The sequence below is a fragment of the Tauraco erythrolophus genome, chromosome 21 (assembly GCF_009769465.1).
Source record: "Tauraco erythrolophus isolate bTauEry1 chromosome 21, bTauEry1.pri, whole genome shotgun sequence".
NCBI lineage: Eukaryota > Metazoa > Chordata > Aves > Musophagiformes > Musophagidae > Tauraco > Tauraco erythrolophus.
In genome coordinates this window covers 5,328,715-5,345,566 of record NC_141485.1, presented here as the reverse complement: position 1 = coordinate 5,345,566, position 16,852 = coordinate 5,328,715, and the positions used below count along the sequence as shown (strand labels likewise).

The 16,852-nt window shown below is 63.0% G+C and overlaps 2 protein-coding genes across 2 annotated transcripts in view; one reads left to right on the top strand and one right to left on the bottom strand.

Annotated features, from left to right (window-relative positions):
* The first annotated feature begins 3,241 nt into the window (after positions 1–3,241).
* On the top strand, positions 3,242–5,788 carry PIPOX (pipecolic acid and sarcosine oxidase). The gene is given in 9 exon segments (XM_086624783.1): positions 3,242–3,367; positions 3,826–3,974; positions 4,440–4,641; positions 4,722–4,866; positions 4,869–4,903; positions 4,966–5,118; positions 5,185–5,343; positions 5,477–5,552; positions 5,658–5,788. Coding segments are annotated over 9 exon segments (1,176 nt in total).
* Positions 5,789–7,738: 1,950 nt separating this feature from the next.
* MYO18A (myosin XVIIIA) overlaps positions 7,739–16,852 on the bottom strand; it is a 31,527-nt gene continuing 22,413 nt past the window's right edge. The window contains 17 exon segments of the mRNA XM_086624440.1: positions 7,739–7,754; positions 8,878–9,422; positions 9,424–9,491; positions 9,494–9,874; positions 9,877–10,052; positions 10,988–11,110; positions 12,616–12,660; positions 13,401–13,540; positions 13,622–13,807; positions 14,503–14,640; positions 14,835–14,918; positions 15,020–15,136; positions 15,288–15,401; positions 15,497–15,643; positions 15,774–15,878; positions 16,204–16,314; positions 16,611–16,811. Of these exon segments, the coding sequence (XP_086480566.1) occupies positions 8,886–9,422; positions 9,424–9,491; positions 9,494–9,874; positions 9,877–10,052; positions 10,988–11,110; positions 12,616–12,660; positions 13,401–13,540; positions 13,622–13,807; positions 14,503–14,640; positions 14,835–14,918; positions 15,020–15,136; positions 15,288–15,401; positions 15,497–15,643; positions 15,774–15,878; positions 16,204–16,314; positions 16,611–16,811 (2,673 nt within the window). The 3' untranslated portion in view covers positions 7,739–7,754; positions 8,878–8,885.

Below are 16,852 nucleotides of genomic sequence, written 5' to 3'. Positions count from 1 at the left end.
CCCCCTCCCCGTCTCCATGAAAGCCCAGATGGCTTTGCCTCTCCGCGCCGACGCTGTGCGCGGCACCAATTCCTCGCAGCCCGGCCAGCCCCGGCTGCAAACAGGGCCCACGCAACCGTCACCGGTGGGGTTTTATTTTTAATCCCAGGCTCTGCTTTGCCGACACGTGTCGCTTCTGCCACGGAGAACAGCAAACCACCCGCTGCATGGCGCGGGTAGAGCAACGGCCAGCCCCACGGCATGGGCTGTGTGCCACCAGCCCCGCGGCACAGACCGTGGCACAGGCTACGCACCACCAGCCCCACAGCTGCGTGGGAGTGGGGCAGGGACGGCGCTGTGGTCCTTCTCATGCCGGGGGGCTGCGGTGCAGGCGGGAGGCAGGGAGTGCTCCCGCTGAAGCACTTCCAGTGCTAAACCCCAAACTTTGATCTGCCGGCAGCTCCATCAATGTTTAATGCACCAAAGCCCTGGTAGGGCTTGGAAGACGAATGTTTTGAGGCCAAACTGAAGTTTCTAATATTATGATATTCAAATAATTTTAATCTGCCTGACGCTTCCCCAGGCACGCACCTGGACTGCTAATGAGGGGCAGCCTTCGGCGCCTGTTGGTTTTGGCACGAAGCAAACAAGCCCTTTGCAGATGCCTTCAAAGCGTTGGGTTTAGCAAGGGCCGGGGAGGTAAACGGGGCTGAGCGCAGCTGGAGCCGGCATTCCATGGCCGGGCGGGGAGGACGCCGCGCTCCCCGCAGCAATGTGCGCTCGGCTCCCCGGGGACCATTGTGGATCCTTAATTCTTCTTTAAGCGCTGGTTTGCTGCAGGATGAGGCCGGCACAGCTCAGCAGGCAGCACCGGCGTGGATAGCATTGGGCTTTTGGGGAACTTCTGCTACCATCCCAGTGTGCAGCGGGTGCAGTGGGTGCAATGAGTGCAGTGAATGAAGTGGGTGCAGTGAGCACAATGAATGCAGTGGGTGCAGCAGGTGCAGCAGATGCAGTGAGAGCAATGGATGTAGCAGGTGCAGCGGGTGCAGAGCTCAGTAGGCAAAAAAACACTGCCAAGCCCTGCCTGACCTTGGCCAAAGCTCCTCATTCCCATTTTTTCCAGCCTCACATCAGTGTGAGCGGGGGTGGCTCCCGCAGCCTGCACCGAGCTGTTCCCCAAACCCCCATCACACACCCCTGGTGCCAGTGCCACCTCTGAGCTTTCCCATCCAGAAAGACGACGATGGCAGAGACCAGGCACAGGACTGGGTGGGGGACCCCCAAAAACTCACCCCCAAGGCAAGACGAGCCCATGCAGCTGCTTTTTGGGGTGTGGGGCTGCAGCTCTCTCCACTGCCTGGGGTCAGCCCTGCTTGGGGTCATCTGTGCAATGAAAGTGATGGCTTGAGCGGTCTCGTAGACCCTCAGGGACGGTCGCCGGTGGTGGAGGGGACGGTCGTGTCCCAGTGGGCACCCGCTGTGCCCCCAGTGTCCCGTGTCCCACTTGCTGGGGCAAGACCGTCCCCTCCACTGCCGGCGACCATCCCTGCATCCCACCAACGGTTTCCCTGGCTTCGTAGCGGCACAAGCAAGGTTTTTCCAACCCAATCTATTAACATGCCGTTAGCGGGAGAGGAGTTCATTTTTGCCATTTAACGTTTCACGGATAATTAATTATTCTTCATCTTCCCAGCCAAAAAAATAAGGAAGAGCAGGTAAAGGGGCTGTTCAAAGCAGAGAAAAAAAAAGTGAGCTGAAACCTGAGGAAATCGGTGAATTATTTGTAACATCAAAGGCGAGGGAGGATGTGCTGATTTAACGGGGCACTGCACGATGCAGAGCCCTGGGCATGGAGGTGATGCTGAGACCAGCACGCTCTCATTGCATTAGTGATTCTTGGCAGTGGTGTGGTTGAGGGGTCCGGGGGAAGCCTGGCCCTTCGCCTGCACTCCTCATCCTCCTCCTCTCACCTCCCCATTGCTGTTAGCTGCCAGTTGTGCCTTTGCATGATGCCGGGGTGTCCCCATCACCCGGCTGGGCACTGCGGTTGCGGGGGCTGGAAATCCCCCCCCAAGCCTGGCACGGGCCTCCTGTGCTCCCCAGTGCTTCATCCATCACTGGAGGCAAGCGGCAAAATAAATAATGATATTTAACATTTCGTAATAACGACAATTAACCAGTAAATAATGCCTTTTACACCACGAAAGCCAGAGTAAATTAATTCCCCTAATTAGCTGTCAGGCAGCACGGGGCAGCGGCGGCAGAAGGCAAAGCCGGCAGCTCCTGCCTGTGTTATCCCCCCCCCACCCTCGAGGCATAGCCAAGCATCCCCAAACCCCAAATCACACCCGAAAATTTTGTGGGTTTGCAAAATGGGCCGCAGCCGGCAGGACATGGGGCTCTGCGCCGCATCGCGGCTGCTCTGGCAAGCCCTAAATCATGCCGATCTCCCAGTAAAAAAAATAGCAATGACAACAAAAGATGGCAACAAAATAGTTTATGGCTGTAATAAATTGTGCTGGAGGAAAAAAAAAGCAAACACAAATTATTTGCCTTGGAGCAAGCAGGGGGTTTCCCACCGGCACACAAAAGGGAGCGTCACCAAGCCCCTCACCCCACCGTGGCCGGAGCCGGCAGCAACCAGTGGGGAGGGAAAGGGGGGTTTATTGGAACCAGTTTTCCATCAGATTTATTCCTGATCTCTCTGGCGGTGCCGGGGGGGGCCCCACCGCAGTGGGGGGTGCAGGTGATGGGGGGACATGGTGCTCTGTGGTCCCCTGGGGTGTGGGGTTGGGGGGGGCACTGGTCTTGGTGGTCCGTGTGCCGTGGTGGAGCCCGGATGAGCGGAGGGCGCGGTGTGCCATGTGCCGTGTGCCATGTGCCATGTGCCATGTGCCGAGTGCTGAGTGCTGAGTGCCAAGCCAGGATAAAAATAGCCAGTGGCAGAGCAGGGGTGGCTGGGGAAGGAGGGGACTGAACTACCCCCGCTCCCGGTTGTGCCATTGCCCCTGGACGAGCTGCCTTCCCCACCGGGACCAGGCACCGGTATTGGTGGGGGAACGGGAATGCTCCTGCCTGGCCAGCCCCGAGGGGTGGGAAGGATGCAGCCCTCACGTGTCCCCGCCAACCCCACGGGCCTGGAGGGTGGCCAAGGCTCTACCACCAGCTTGGCTTGGCCGGACTCTGCCCTGTCCCTCCCCTTGGCTCAGCTCCCAGCTGCCCGCAGGGGACGGGGAGGAAGACGAGAACGAGGACGGACATGGCTGCCCCAAGCCAGCCCCACCAGGCCACCTACGATGCCATTGTCATTGGGGCCGGCATCCAGGGCTCCTTCGCTGCCTACCACCTGGCCCAGCGGCACAGGGACACCCTCCTGCTGGAACAGGTACCAGTGTCGCCAGCCCCACCGTGTCCCTGTCCTGCTGTGTCCCCAGCCCCGACACACTGGGGCGGGCACCTGCAGATCTGGCTGCCCTGTGCCGTGGCACCGAGCGGAGCCACTGCTGGACCCCTGGTCCCTAGTGACAGGACCTCTGTGCCCCCAGGGCCAGGAGCCCCATCTCTCCAATGCCTGGACCCCTCTGTCCCCAGTGCCAGGACTCCAATATCCCCAATGCCAGGACTCCCATGTCCCCAGTGCCAGGATCCCTGTGTCTCAGGTGCCAGGACCCCAGTATCCCCAATGCCAGCACCCCCATGTCCTTCCATTTCCCAGCACTGCAGTCAACAGAGTGAGAAGTGTCCCCAGGTGCCCGCAGTGGCACAGTGCCAGTGGCCACAAGGCCAGCAGAGTTGGGGGGTGCTAGTGGCCATGATCACCCCCCTGTCCCTCCTACCCCACAGTTCATCCTGCCCCATTCGCGGGGCAGCTCGCACGGGCAGAGCCGCATCACCCGCAGCGCCTACCCCCAGTCACTCTACGCCCGCATGATGCCCGACAGCTTCCGCCTCTGGCAGCAGCTGGAGGCTGAGGCCGGCACCAGCCTCTACAGGTGACAGGGACGGGGACGCAGCCCCCGCCGGGCACTGTTCCCTCCCTGCGGGGCTGGGGTGGGGGCTGCGGTCGTTGCCCCGTGGCGGTGCAGCGCTGGGCAGGATGAGGCCGTCCTGGCAGGCAGCCCTTGGCTCCGGCTGATTTATGGGGCTCCATAAATGAAGCACCATTAAGGAAATGAGCATCTAAACGATCCCCCACTGCCAGGGTCAGGGCTGGCGGCGCTTGCAGTATTTAGTGGGGGGGAGCAAGATGTCGGTGTCCAGACCCTCCCCGTGCATCACTCCATGCACCCTGCTCATGTCACCCCACATCCCACCGTGGGGTGCCCCAGCACCGGGGCGCAGCACATCCTGAGCATCACCGGTGCTGCCGTGCCTCAGTTTCCCCCAGGGGTGAAGCAAAGGGGAGGGCCACGTGGGGAGGGGGAGAGGGGAGAGCTGATATGGCTGTGGGGGTACAGGCAGACGGGGCTGGTGGTGCTGGGGCCAGTGGGTGACCCACAGCTGGAGAGCTGCCGGCAGAGCCTGGGTGCCACTGAGGTCCTCGACGTCACGTCCCTGTCCCGGTGCTTCCCCGGCCTCCGGCTCCATGCTGGCGAGGTGGCCCTTTGGGATGGCACCGGTGGGGTGCTCTTTGCCGACCGGGCGCTGCAGGCAGTGCAGGTGGGTGCTGGCAAGGGGCTGGGGTGGGGGGTCTCCCGGCTCCATCCCTACAGCTGCCTCCCATCACCATCCTCACCCAGGATGTCTTTCGCCGGCATGGGGGCACCCTGCGAGACGGGGAGAAGGTGGTGCGCATTGAACCCGGGGCCATGCTCACCATCACCACCACCGCCGGGGTGTACCGAGCCCCCCGCCTCATCATCACGGCTGGAGCCTGGACCGGCTCTACGTGGCACCCCTGGGCCTCCGCCTGCCACTGCAGGTAAGGGTCGGTGGCATCGTGGGGTGGCCCAGCCGTGGCTGGGGCTAACGCGGTGACCCCAGCCCCTGCGCATTGACGTCTGCTACTGGAGGGAGAAGGAGCCGGGGACCCCTGGCGTGGGCAGAACCAGTCCTTGCTTCATCACCCTGGGGCTGAGCCAAGCCCCCCACGGCATCTATGGGCTGCCCGCCCTTGAGTACCCGGGGCTGGTCAAGGTGAGCGGGGCCCGGTGGTGGTGGGGGGATCCTCTTGGCCAGCCCCCCTGACTGGCTGCCCCCCAGGTGTGCTACCACCATGGCAGCCCTGCTGACCCTGAGGAGCGGGACCGGGTGGAGCTGGGTGCCCCCCGCCCCACCATCGCCCTCCTGAGCAGCTTCATCAGCCGCTCCCTGCCCCGGCTGGAGCCCCAGCCGGCCGTGGTGGAGACCTGCCTCTACACGGTGAGACCCCTCCAGGAGCAGGACCCGGGTGTCCGGGCTCCCAAGCCCTCCACCACCCCAAGGTGGACCTTGCCATTCCTTCCTCCCCTGGAGAGGAGCCATGGCCCCCACCCTCACACCGTGGCTCCCCCAGAACACCCCAGATGGAGACTTCATCTTGGACCGGCACCCCAAGTTCAGCAACATCATCATCGGGGCTGGCTTCTCAGGTAGGCGAGGGCACCCTGCCTCTCTCTGGCACCCCAGAGCTGGCCAGGGCCATGGGGGTGGCTGTGCCCCTCCACACCCCCCCAGCCACCCTCTCCTCCCCGCAGGCCATGGGTTCAAGCTGGCACCAGTGGTGGGGAAGGTGCTGTGTGAGCTGAGCCTGGGCGAGGAGCCATCCCACAGCACGGCCCCCTTCGCCATCACCCGCTTCCCCGGCGTGCTCCGGGCCGCGATGTAGGTGTGGGGTCCTGGCCGTGCCTGTGTGGCATCACACTGGCCTGCAGCTGCATCCCTGCGTCCTGGTGTCCTTACACCCCAGTGCACGGCATCCCTGTATCCCCATGTGCCACCATCTCCATCTCCCTGCATCCTTGTGTCTCCACCATCCCAGCATCCTGGCACCCCTCCATCTGTGCACCTCAGTACACCTGCATCCCCACATCCTCTCTGCATCCTCATACCCTAGCATCCTGGTACCCCGCCATCCCTGCATCCTCACATCTCAGCATTCTGGTACCCTGCATCCCCACACCCCAGCACCCCTGCATACTCACAGCCCTGCACTCCCACATTCCAGCATCCCCATATCCGTGCATCCCCACATCCCAGCACCTCTGCATCCTTATATCCCTGCATCCCCACAACCCTATATCTCTGCATCCCCACATCCCAGCATCCCCGTATCTCTGCATCCTCACACCCCTACACCCCTGCATTTCCATATCCCTGCCCCTGACAGCCCTGCATCCCCATCTCCCCACATCCCAGTATCCTGCTCCCCTGCCTCCCCACACCCCAGCATCCCCGCATCCCGTCATCCCCCACGCCGCGCGGTGCCGAGCCATCTCTGCCAAGCACCCGCTCCCCGGAAACAAATTAAGGAGCTTTGTCAGCCTCATGAAGATGGAGCTGGAACAGCGCGGAGAGACACACTCGCTTAGGAGTCAAGTTAAATGTTTTAATGTTAAATGTGCCATTTTATTATCATTAGATCGCTCCCACTTAATGAAAGCGCATTAGCGCAGCGTGGCTTTATGGCAGCGAGCGCTGAGCTCGGCCCATTTGTTTCCAAGAGATGGTGGGGAAAGGGATCGAATGACCTGGTTTGCCGGGATCCTGGGGGGCCCTGGGGGTGCAGGGGGTCCCTGGGGCTGGGGGGGTGGGCAGGGGGCCGCACCCAGCACGAGCTGGTGGACGCTGGAGCCAAGGCCAAGCCGCACAGGCGGCCAGTGATGCACATCATTGTCTCCTCCGCGTTAAATAATTAACGCTGGCAGGCAGAGGGCTCCCGTCCCTGCTGCTCATCTGCATATTTATGAAGATTGATAAATGATTCAGTGCCGACACCCACGAGGGCCCTCTCCCACCTCCCCTCCCCATCACCCATGGGTGCAGCAGGCTCCAGGAAGATGCCAGGCTTGATCCCCCCTATGCAGCCCCAGATCCTCGCTGGAGCTGAATCTGTCCCACTGCCATGCAAACACCCCCTCCCCGCCCCCCAAAACGAGGTGACCCCCCAGCACGCGGAGCAGGGAACAGCCGGTGTCACCAGCCAGAAGTGACGTTTATTTTCATACTGAAAGTAAAATGGGTGGGGGGACACACACACACACAGCTGGGCTAGTGCAAAACAACCAGGCAGGGGTGGGAGGTCAGGGGGGGTGATGACAACTGGGGGGCACATGGGACCCCATCCCCATTTCCCCTTCCCAGTTGCAGGGCGGCAGCTCCCCAGGGCCCGGCCAGCGAGAGACGTCTTTGGCTCAACTAAGAGGGGCTTAAGAGGATGAGGGGCTGCTCGAGGAGGGGCAGGGGGGGTGTTAAGTTATAAAATAAGGAGCCAGCAGGCACTGAGGAATAAACCCAGCGTGCCAGAGCTGCCGGCTCCACCGCCGAGGACGGGGCGGGGGGCTGCAACCAGTAAGCCAGCCGGGCTGCACCCCGCGGCCAGGACCTGGGGGGTGGGTTGTGTGTGTGTGTACCCCCTCCCAGGCCAGTGCAGAAGGAATACTGGCCACCCCATGGAGCTGAGTGTTTCTGGGCGATGGGAAGGGGCGGCAGGGGGCTAGGCGGGGGTCTCGGTGGCCCGGCTCTCCGCCTCGCTGGCACTGGGGGAGCTGCGGGAGGAGCGGTGCGTGCTTCCCCCGCTGGCCTCCTCCTCGTCCCATCTGTCGTAGGCGAAGGGGTGCCGGGAGCTTGGGGGGCTGCGGAGGAGAGAGAGGTGTTAGTTGGGGGGTAGGGGAGGGTCTCCAGCGGGGTGCAGCTGCCAGGGACACCTCTCTGGCTGCACCGGGAGCCGTGGCGAGCCGGCACACTGGCTGCCAGGTAGATGGAGCCTCCATCACCACCTTTTTTTTATTATTTCCAAGATACGTGGGACACGCTCCACCGTGATGCTCTCCTGGCTGTGCTGAGCTGAGCCTGCCCAGCGGCTGCAGCCCCCGCCAGCGCCTGGCACCATGCGCCTGGAAAAGGGCACGTGGCCGCGGATGCCAATGCTGGTGCTCACATCCATCACTGGTCCCGCTGGAGCCCATGGGTGGGTGCAAGGGGTGTTTCTCCCCCCGTGTCACCCCGGGCCAGGCAGCAGGAAGCCCAACTGCAACCACATTTCCAAAAGGCTTTTTTCCCTCCTCCAGCCCTTCTCCTATTCAAACCATTGGAAAGGATCGAACCTGCTCCGAAATCACCACCGGTGAGCCCCGGCGCACCCTCTCCTCTGCCATCAACCAGGACGCAGAGCCCCAAAGCTCCATGGGGTGAGGCTGTTCGCACCCCACTTCCCTGTCCCAGGCACCCTACGTGGCACAGGGCAGCAGGATGTGGCCACCATAAGAAACACTTCCGAGCCCCCACTGCCCGCCCCGGCTCCCCCCGTGCTCACACGCTGCAGCGGGTGCGTGTTAGTACCCGCCTCGCTCCTCCCTGGCCGCCATCCCCGGGGCGGCGAATCCCCCATGGTGAGCGGGGATGCCGCACCGGCCGGCAAAACCCTTAAATTTCCTAAAGGAATAAATTCAGCCATGTCCCAGCTGCTGGCCAGGGAGCCAGGAAGGGATTGGCACTTCCCGGTGTCCTGCAGTCGCTAATCCAGAATATGCTGCGTTCTGGCAGCATGGGCAGCTGCCGGTCGTGCCAGGGATGCTCCCTGCAGCCAGAGACGCATCAGGGATGCCCTGCAGCACCCCAAAAGCTGGGAACAGCGGAGTGCCCCATCCTGGGGTGCCCGGCGGAGGTGGGCTCCATGCCTGGAGCCAGGCAAGGGTTAGGGCGAGCGGTTAGTGGCACACGGGGAGGTTCATGCTGCACGGCAAACTCCGCTCCCACCTCCTGCCTCAGTCGCTCTCGGGCCGGTACAGGTACTTCATCATCAGGCTGTCGACCTGCTTCTTCCGCTGCTTCTCCTCCTTTTTGCCCCGGCCGGGGCGTCCCGGCTCCTCGCCCCCTGCCGCCCGAGGGCCCTTCTTCACACTGGAGGTGCTGCGGCAGGAGCTGGTGGAGCCAGACGAGGAATCGGAGGAGGAATCCGAGTCGGATGACGACTGCTGCTTCTTTTTCTTCTTCTTGGATTTCTTCTTGGCCTTCTTGGCATGCTTCTTGGCGCTCTTCTTCTTCCGCTCCTCCTCTTCCTCAGAGGAACCCGAGCTGCTGCGGCATCGGCCGTTGCGCCGGGAGAAGTCAAGGGCAGACGCGGAGCGGCGGAGGCTGCCGGTGGGTCGGTCGGCGGCACCCAGGGGGGCCGCGCTCCGCACGCTCCGCACACTCCGCACGCTCCGGCTGTCGTCCCCCGAGTCGGCCTCGGGGCTGGAGCAGCCCCCAGCCCGCAGTGGGCGGTAGCTCAGCACCTCCTGGATGGCAGCTTCCAGGTCGGGGGTCGAGGTAGGAGCGATGCCCCACAGAGCGGGTGTCCCCGGGACCCCCCTCCTCGGAGGCAGCGCTGCGGGCCGGGGGGGTACGGAGAAGCTGCGGCACAGGGGGTGCTGCCCGCGGGACCCCTCATCCACCTCCTCCAGCCGGCCACGGGTCAGGGAGAGCCGTGACTCGGGGCGACCCTCGGGCCCCCCGCGCCGGCTCCGCAAGCTCCCGGGACTGGAGAGGGCGAAGCTCAGCACCGAGCACCCCTCGTCCCCGTCGTCCATGTCCTCCGGCCCGCGCCAGGAGGCGGAGGAAGCCCGGCTCACCGGCGCGGAGGCGACAGAGGCTTTCTCACCATCGGCGGCCGAGAGGGACCAACGCTTGCCCAGCCCTTGCCGAGCCCGGCCGCTGGCATCGGCGAAAGCACGGGCGATGACGGCCGCCCGGTCCTCGGTCTCGCCGGCCCGGCTGCCCGGCGGGCAGCGCGCTCGGGGGAAGGCGGCCGCTCGCTGAGCGTGGTGAAAAGCGTCTGCTCGTCCCCGCGGCCGCCTATGGAGTCCTTGAGGCCCGGCCGCTTCCTATAGCTGAGGCAACTCAACACCGACACCGGCCGCTCCTCGCCCTCGGGACCGTCCGGCGGGGCTGACCTGTGCCGGTGGCACCGCGGCCCCGCGCACGCACCGGGGAGACAAGAGAGAGACGGAGATGAGCGGGCGGAAGGGGGGAGCGCGGCGGCGAGGCAGCCTTGGTAATTTGCGTCAGTGGGAAATAGCATCGTGGAAAAATGTCATGTAAATGGGGGAATTGTTCTAGCCCGGCACTTTGATTCCCCTTTAAAGTGTTGCGTTCAATTTATTTCATTGTCGGCTACCTGGAGCCGCTGCGTTTGATTCCCGACTTCAGAAAAGGTGGAATTATCTCCAATAACTAAATGTTTTACATCTGCACTGCTGAATAAATTAAACCAATTAAGAAAAAACAGCTCAGATCTTTCTCCCCTGCTCGGCAGAGGAGGGGGAGCTCCCCCGGGACTCCTGGAGCCGTGCTAAGAAATCGTGCTTGGATAAAAGCAACCGGCACGCAGCAGGCGACCGCTTTCCCCGGGGAGCAGGAACGGGGCTGTGCCCCCCAGCCTCACGCTGGCCCTGTGCTGTGGGGGCACTGGGGCATGTCCCCCGACTCTGCCAGGGCCGCTGGGGGCTGTGTGGGCAGCCAGTGTTTGCCGAGGGGTGCAGGGAGGGATGTGGTGGAGCTGGAAACACGGGGACGATGGAGGGACGGAGGGGTGGGGATCCAGCCCGGGACAAGCGAGGATGATGCGCAGAGCTGGAGCCCACCACCATGACCCCTGACGGGGTGGGGGCTGTGGATGCCCACGTGCCCTCCCCACATCGGGTGGGATGCATCCCTCTGGGCATGGGGACATGTGTCCCCAACTGAGACCAAGCCACTGGCCAGCACTAACCCTTCCCTTTTTGGCCACGCAAGCGCTAGGCAGCACCCAGTGTGCCATGTCCCATGGGTGCCCACCCTGTGCCCCGGCCATTCCCTGGCACAGCCCAGCACCCAGCCCAGCACCCACCTGCTGCCCTTCAGGCTGCCATCATCTGAGAGTGCTTTGGAGGAGGCTTTGTTCTTGGAGAGCCAGGACTTCACCCCGTCCACGCGCTCCTCCAGCTCCGAGTCCACGTCCGAGTCACCGTCGCTGCCGGTCGGGGCAGGAGAAAGCAAGAGGTGAGCGTGGGGCGGTGAGATTTTGGGTGCTGGGGAGCTGAAATTGCACCGATAGGTGCTGAACTCCCCAGCACCCACTGCCTGTGCACTCCGGCACGGGCGAAATCCCCATCCCGTGATCCTGCTCCATCTCCCGGGGCACAATCTGCGTGCATATGGCTTGACCTGCATGTTAGGTGCTCCCCAAAGCACAGCACCCCTCGAACCCCCAAAACCACCCCCCTGCCTGGCAAACGGGCTCCTACACGCCCGACGTCCCCCTGCTGCCACCACATGGCTCCGGGGCTGGAAAAATAAGACATAGGAGACGGCATCGGGGCAGTGAAGGGCACGGCTCCAGAAACACGTGAGACTTCCAGCTGCGGGGCTGGGAAGGAATTAAGTGGGTTCGTTTTATAGGCCACCGTCGAGTGCAAAATTACAGCGAGGAAGAGCGATGTTGATAGCCCTGGGTAAACAGGAGTTTAGCAGGCAGAACAGAAATGACTCTGGCAAGGCGGGCACAGGGACGTGGCGGGCAGATTTACAGCCCTGCCGTGCCGGAGAGCCCCTGATTTACGTCCCGGCGTAAAAAAAAAAAGCCCTATCTGGCTTAAGCCATCTAATTTATAACGGCCGTTCGTAACCATATTGATTGCCTTTAGAAAGAAGGTGCCGTACGCATTGCAAAATCCATTCCTCCACGTTAAAAGCATCCCTGCATAAATCTCCCTTAATACCCAACTGCTTACTGCTTTCATTAGGGTTATGGCAGTACCGGCGGGATCTATAAGGAAATCGAAGCGGCACGGCCCCCGCTCTCCCCACCTCGCCGAAGGCCAGCAAGAGGCGAGGGCTCCCACCGCGCTGCTGCCGGGGAAGGGATATGTCCTATGATCTTAAACGGCCCTTTCATCCGCCCGGCTTTGGGCTTATTCCCTGCCTGGGGCCGGCAGCAGACGGCACAGGGGATGGGCTGGAATAGACCCTGAATATGAATCTTCCTCGTTAAATTCAAAGCAACGAGCTGCGCTCCATCACGCGCGTGTCCCTCCCCTGCGATACGTCCAGGCTTGGGGGAAAAAAAAAAAACAACAACCAACAAAAAAACCCACAAAACGACAACAACAAAAAAAACCCCAACGAGCCCCGTAAACAAACTCTGGGGGCAGCTGAGGTTTTATAACCGGCGGAATTCAACTCCACGTGCCGTTAGTTAAGCGGGACCCGGGTCGCGGGGAAGCGACCGCGGTGCGGGATGTTAATGGTGCTCCAGCACCGCTCCACGCCGATCCGCTCATCATTAGCTGTGGTGGAGCATCACCCCTGCCCCAGCCCGGGGGCTCAGCCCCTGTCCCCCTGCGTGGGATGCGGTTACGTGCCGTGCCGTGGGTGCTGTTAGGGCATGCAGAGCTGGGCCAGTGGCATGCGGGACCCCGGCCCGTGGGGGTGAGGTGGGGGTTAGGGGAAGGGGGGAAGGAAAGAGGAGCTCCTCACAGTTTACTCTTTCTTTTCTGATACTTTGCCACCATGTCCTGCAAACTGGGGGGGGTTGGGGGGGTTGGGGGGTTTGGGGTGGGGGTGGGGGGGAGAAACACAACAGAAAAGAAATCAAATGAAAGGAAAAAAAAAAGACCAAGTGGGTGGGGAATGAATTGGAGGTGGGGAGCAAATTAAATGGTGAGGAAGGGCCAGGGAAGGGAGGTGGGGCTGCACTCAGCTGGATCCCAGCATCCTGGGCTAGATCCCAGCATCCTAGGCTGGGTTAGATCCCAGCATCCCAGGCTGGGCTAGAACCCAGCATCCTGGGCTAGATCCCGGCATCCCAGGCTGGGCTGGATCCCGGCATCCTAGGCTGGATCCCAGTATCTTGGGCTGTGCTGGATCCCGGCATCCTCTGCTGGATCCCGGAATCCTCTGCTGGATCCCAGCATCCCAGACCTCCTGCCAGCCTGCCCTGCCCCTGCTCTCAGGGCTCCCCGGGCTGTTTCCAGGCTGCTGGCACGGCCCTGCCTGCATTGCGGGCACCTCTGCAAGCAGGTGAAGCTGCACGGGGGCTGTGGGCGAAGGGAGGGACAGACGTGTGGATACACGGACCGATGCACGGGTGCACAATGCATGGACTGACGGATGCACGTGCGCACGGTGCACGGATGGACAGACGGCATCCTGCCAGGGCTGGGCAGAGTCGAGGGGACCCCGTGGCATTTCAGAAGTGGCAAGGAGAAGCGATGAGCCCCAGTGATGTGCCCTGCGCGGGAGCCAGGCCTGGGTGCCCTCACCTGTTGATGAGGTCCTCGTTGCTGTCGCTCTCCATCTCGTCCTCGATGGCTGCCTGCAGGTCCCCAATGCGCTTGAAGGCGAGCTTCAGGTCCGATTGTAGGCTCTGGTTGGCGGCTTCCAGGCTCTCCAGGTCCATCTCCTGCAAGGAAAGAGCGGGGTGAGCCGGGTACCCTGAGGAACCCCCCTCGTCCCCCTGCCAGCCCCATCCCGAGTGCCTCACCAGCTCGTGTTTCTTGCGGCTGGCCTCTGCCTCCTTCTTGGCCAGCTCACCCATCTCCTCCTTGACATCGCGGAGCTGCCGCTGCAGCCGCTTGTTCTGCTCCTTCTCCCTGTTCTCAGCGGCCGCACGCTGATCCCGCTCCTCCGTCAGCTTCTCCATGTTCTCCTTCAGCCGCGTGGCCAGGCTCTGCCGAGCAGCGGGGCATGGGGTCACCCTAAATCCCCCTCCGCCCTGCTGAACCCCCCACCCTGCAGCGACATCCACTGAGGGCTCACGCCAGGACGGAGCTCGTCCCCACGAATTTACACAATGAGACGGAGGAGAATACCTCCCCCCCCTGCCCAGGGCTGGGAAAGGGGCAGAACAACCCGCGGGGGCTTTGCCGAATTGAAAAAATAGATTTAACTGTGTGTGAAGTAATTACAGCGTGTAACCCGGGGAAAAAAATAGCTCCCGTTCTCCGCTGGCCGCCAAGCCAGCCGCTGCATATTTATGGCCCCGGCAGAGAGAGCAGGGAAGGGAAATAACAGCTCGGAAAATATTAAGAGGAGAGCTAAGCCGCTCCGCTCCCCCGGCAGAGCTGCGAAGGCAGAATATAAAGCAGGTTGCGTTTAGCGGGGCCAGGAGAGTCTATAATTTCCCTAAGTCAACGCGGGGAAATAGCAGCGCTTTGCCGGGCCGGGCGGTGGATTACTGTTATCAGCGCTCGCAGGGAGCTCTCCCTGCGGCGCCGGGCTGCTGGCGGGGAAAGGCTGCGACGTGGGGGGTCCCGGGGAGGGGATATTGGGGATGCACTCAGCAGAATTCCCCCAGGCAGCTTCGTATCGTGGTCCCGCTGCATCCCAGTGGCGGCTAGGGCGGAGGGATTGGCTGGTGCCCACCTCCAGGCGCTTGACTTGCGTCCGCTCAAACTCCAGCCGGGTCTCCAGCTCACGGATCTTGGCTTCTTGCCGGCTCACCAGCGACTTGTCCACCATGGATTGCTCCAGGAACTCCAGCTGGCTCTGGAGGCCTTGCAGCTGTGGGGATGGCGGGGCCACAGCCTCAGGCTTGAGCATGACCCCCCACCACGCTGCTCCCGTCCCAACGGAGAGCTCCTCGTGACACTGCCCACTGTTCCCCAGGACACAGGGTCCCCTCTCATAGCACAGGCAGCAGGTGTCTGGGTGTACTCCCTGTCCCCCCGGCTTCACCCAACGTCGGTGCTCCCCACCTTCTCCTGCAGCTCCTGTTTCTCCTTGCTGACCTCCTCCAGCTGCACCTGGAGATCATTCATCTGTGCCAGGTCCCGGGATGCCTGCGGGACACAGCGGGGCCATCAGTGGGGGCCTCACTGTGCCGGCTCCAAGAGGGGTGTTACAGTGGGGTGGAGGTGCCATGGCTGCTGTTCCCCATCACCTGAGCCACAGCTGCCTTGTGCTTCTTCATCAGCTCGTTCATGTCCTCCTGGTCCTCCTCCAGACGACTCTGCACCTCGTTCTTCTCCCGCTGCAGCCGGCTCAGCTGCTCCTCCAGCTGCGGGGAACTGCCTGCATCAACTGCTGCACCCCCGGAGCGGGGCACCCACCCCCCAAAACCACCCCAAACGGTGTAGGGTCACCCTGCCAGCACGTGCCACGCCAGGGGGAGTCACCCCCGTGATGCATTGCACCCCAAAACCACTTACCGCTGCCTTGGCCTTGGCGAGGTCATCGATCTGCAGGTGCAGGTCTTCGATCTCCACCTCCATCGACTTGCGGGCCTTGACGGCGGCCGCGCAGGTGAACTCCGACTCCTCCAGCTGTGGGGACACGGCTCAGCGCCCCGCCAGGGGGACGGGGACACCTCGCGTCCCTCAAGGGCTGTGGTTTTGCAGGGTAGGATCTGGATGCTCACCTGGTTCTTGAGCTGGGCGATTTCCCTCTTGCTGGGTGCGTTGTTCTTCAGGTGGTCCAGCATGATCTGCGCGTCCGCCAGCAGTGCCTTCGTCCTCTTCAGGTCCCGGCGCAGGCGCTTCTCCGTCTCAAAGTCCCGCTGGTTGGCCTGTGGCAGGGGGAGACCGTGCCAGGGCACCGTGCCGGCGGGGCACCCACCCCACTGGGACACTCATCCCACCACAGCCAACCTTGGGATCCCCGAAGTGAGGCACGTGCCTGGATACCCTGCACCCTACCTGCTCACTGACAGCGGATAACTTGCTCTCCAGCTCCCGTTTCTCTCTCAGCACCTTCTGCTTGTCCTCGTACTCCTCCTCCAGTTGCACCTCCATCTGCTTCAGCTGGGGGACAGCCCGGGCAGCTGGTCAGGGTGGCAGGAAGGGGCCGGGACCCCCTCATGGTGTGTTCCCACATATCGGGGACACTGGGTGACCCCACTGGTCGGGTGTCTGTGCTACCAGAGACGCAGAGCCCGGCGTGCGCTGGCCCCGGTGGCAGAGGGACCGGTCGGACCTGCCGGGCCAGTGAAGCTGGGCCGCAGCCGGCCACGTGAGAGACGGGCACTGCGTGATGGTGCCCGGCTGGCAGCTCCCGGCACCCAGCCAGGGCATGGGGACGCATCCCGGCCCCCCCACCTTGGGCAGAGGGTCCGCAGCTGAGCCCTACCTTCTTCTGGCACGACTGCCGAATCTCCTCCACCTCCTCGTCGCGGCTCTCCACCTCCTTGGCGTGGGTCTGCCGCAGCCGCTCCATCTCCATCTCCAGCCGCAGCTTGGCCTGCAAACAGGGGGGCACGCGGTCAGAGCACAGGGGACACGGGGACCCCCCCACGCTGCTCCCCAGTGCCGCTCACCCGGAAAACCCCCTGCTCTGAGGCCGGCCGGGCTGCCCCGCCCCATGGTGACCTGTCGGGCCATGGCTCCCAGGAGCAGGAGCCGCGTCGGCAGCCGCGATGCCCGGCCCCACGCCGGGATGAGGGCGACCGCCTCCGCTTCCCCGGCAAGCCCGGCCCAGGTAATAACAGCCCTGCACGAAACCACCCCACCCAGAAACCTCGCCCCTCCCCGCCGCACCTGCTCCAGCATCTGGATGGTCCCAGCCTGCTCGTCCAGTTCCTCCTCCTGGTCTTTGACCTTCGCCTCCAGGTCCCGCAGCTGCTTCTTCACCTTTGCCAGGGACGCCTCGTCCTTCGACTCCTGGGAGGAGATGTCCTGCAGCTCGGCCTCCAGCGCCTCTGCCTTCTGCGTCAGCCCGGCGATGTCCGAGTCCTTGTCCTGCCGAAAAAAGGGAGTTGCCGTGAGCTGGGGGCACCCAC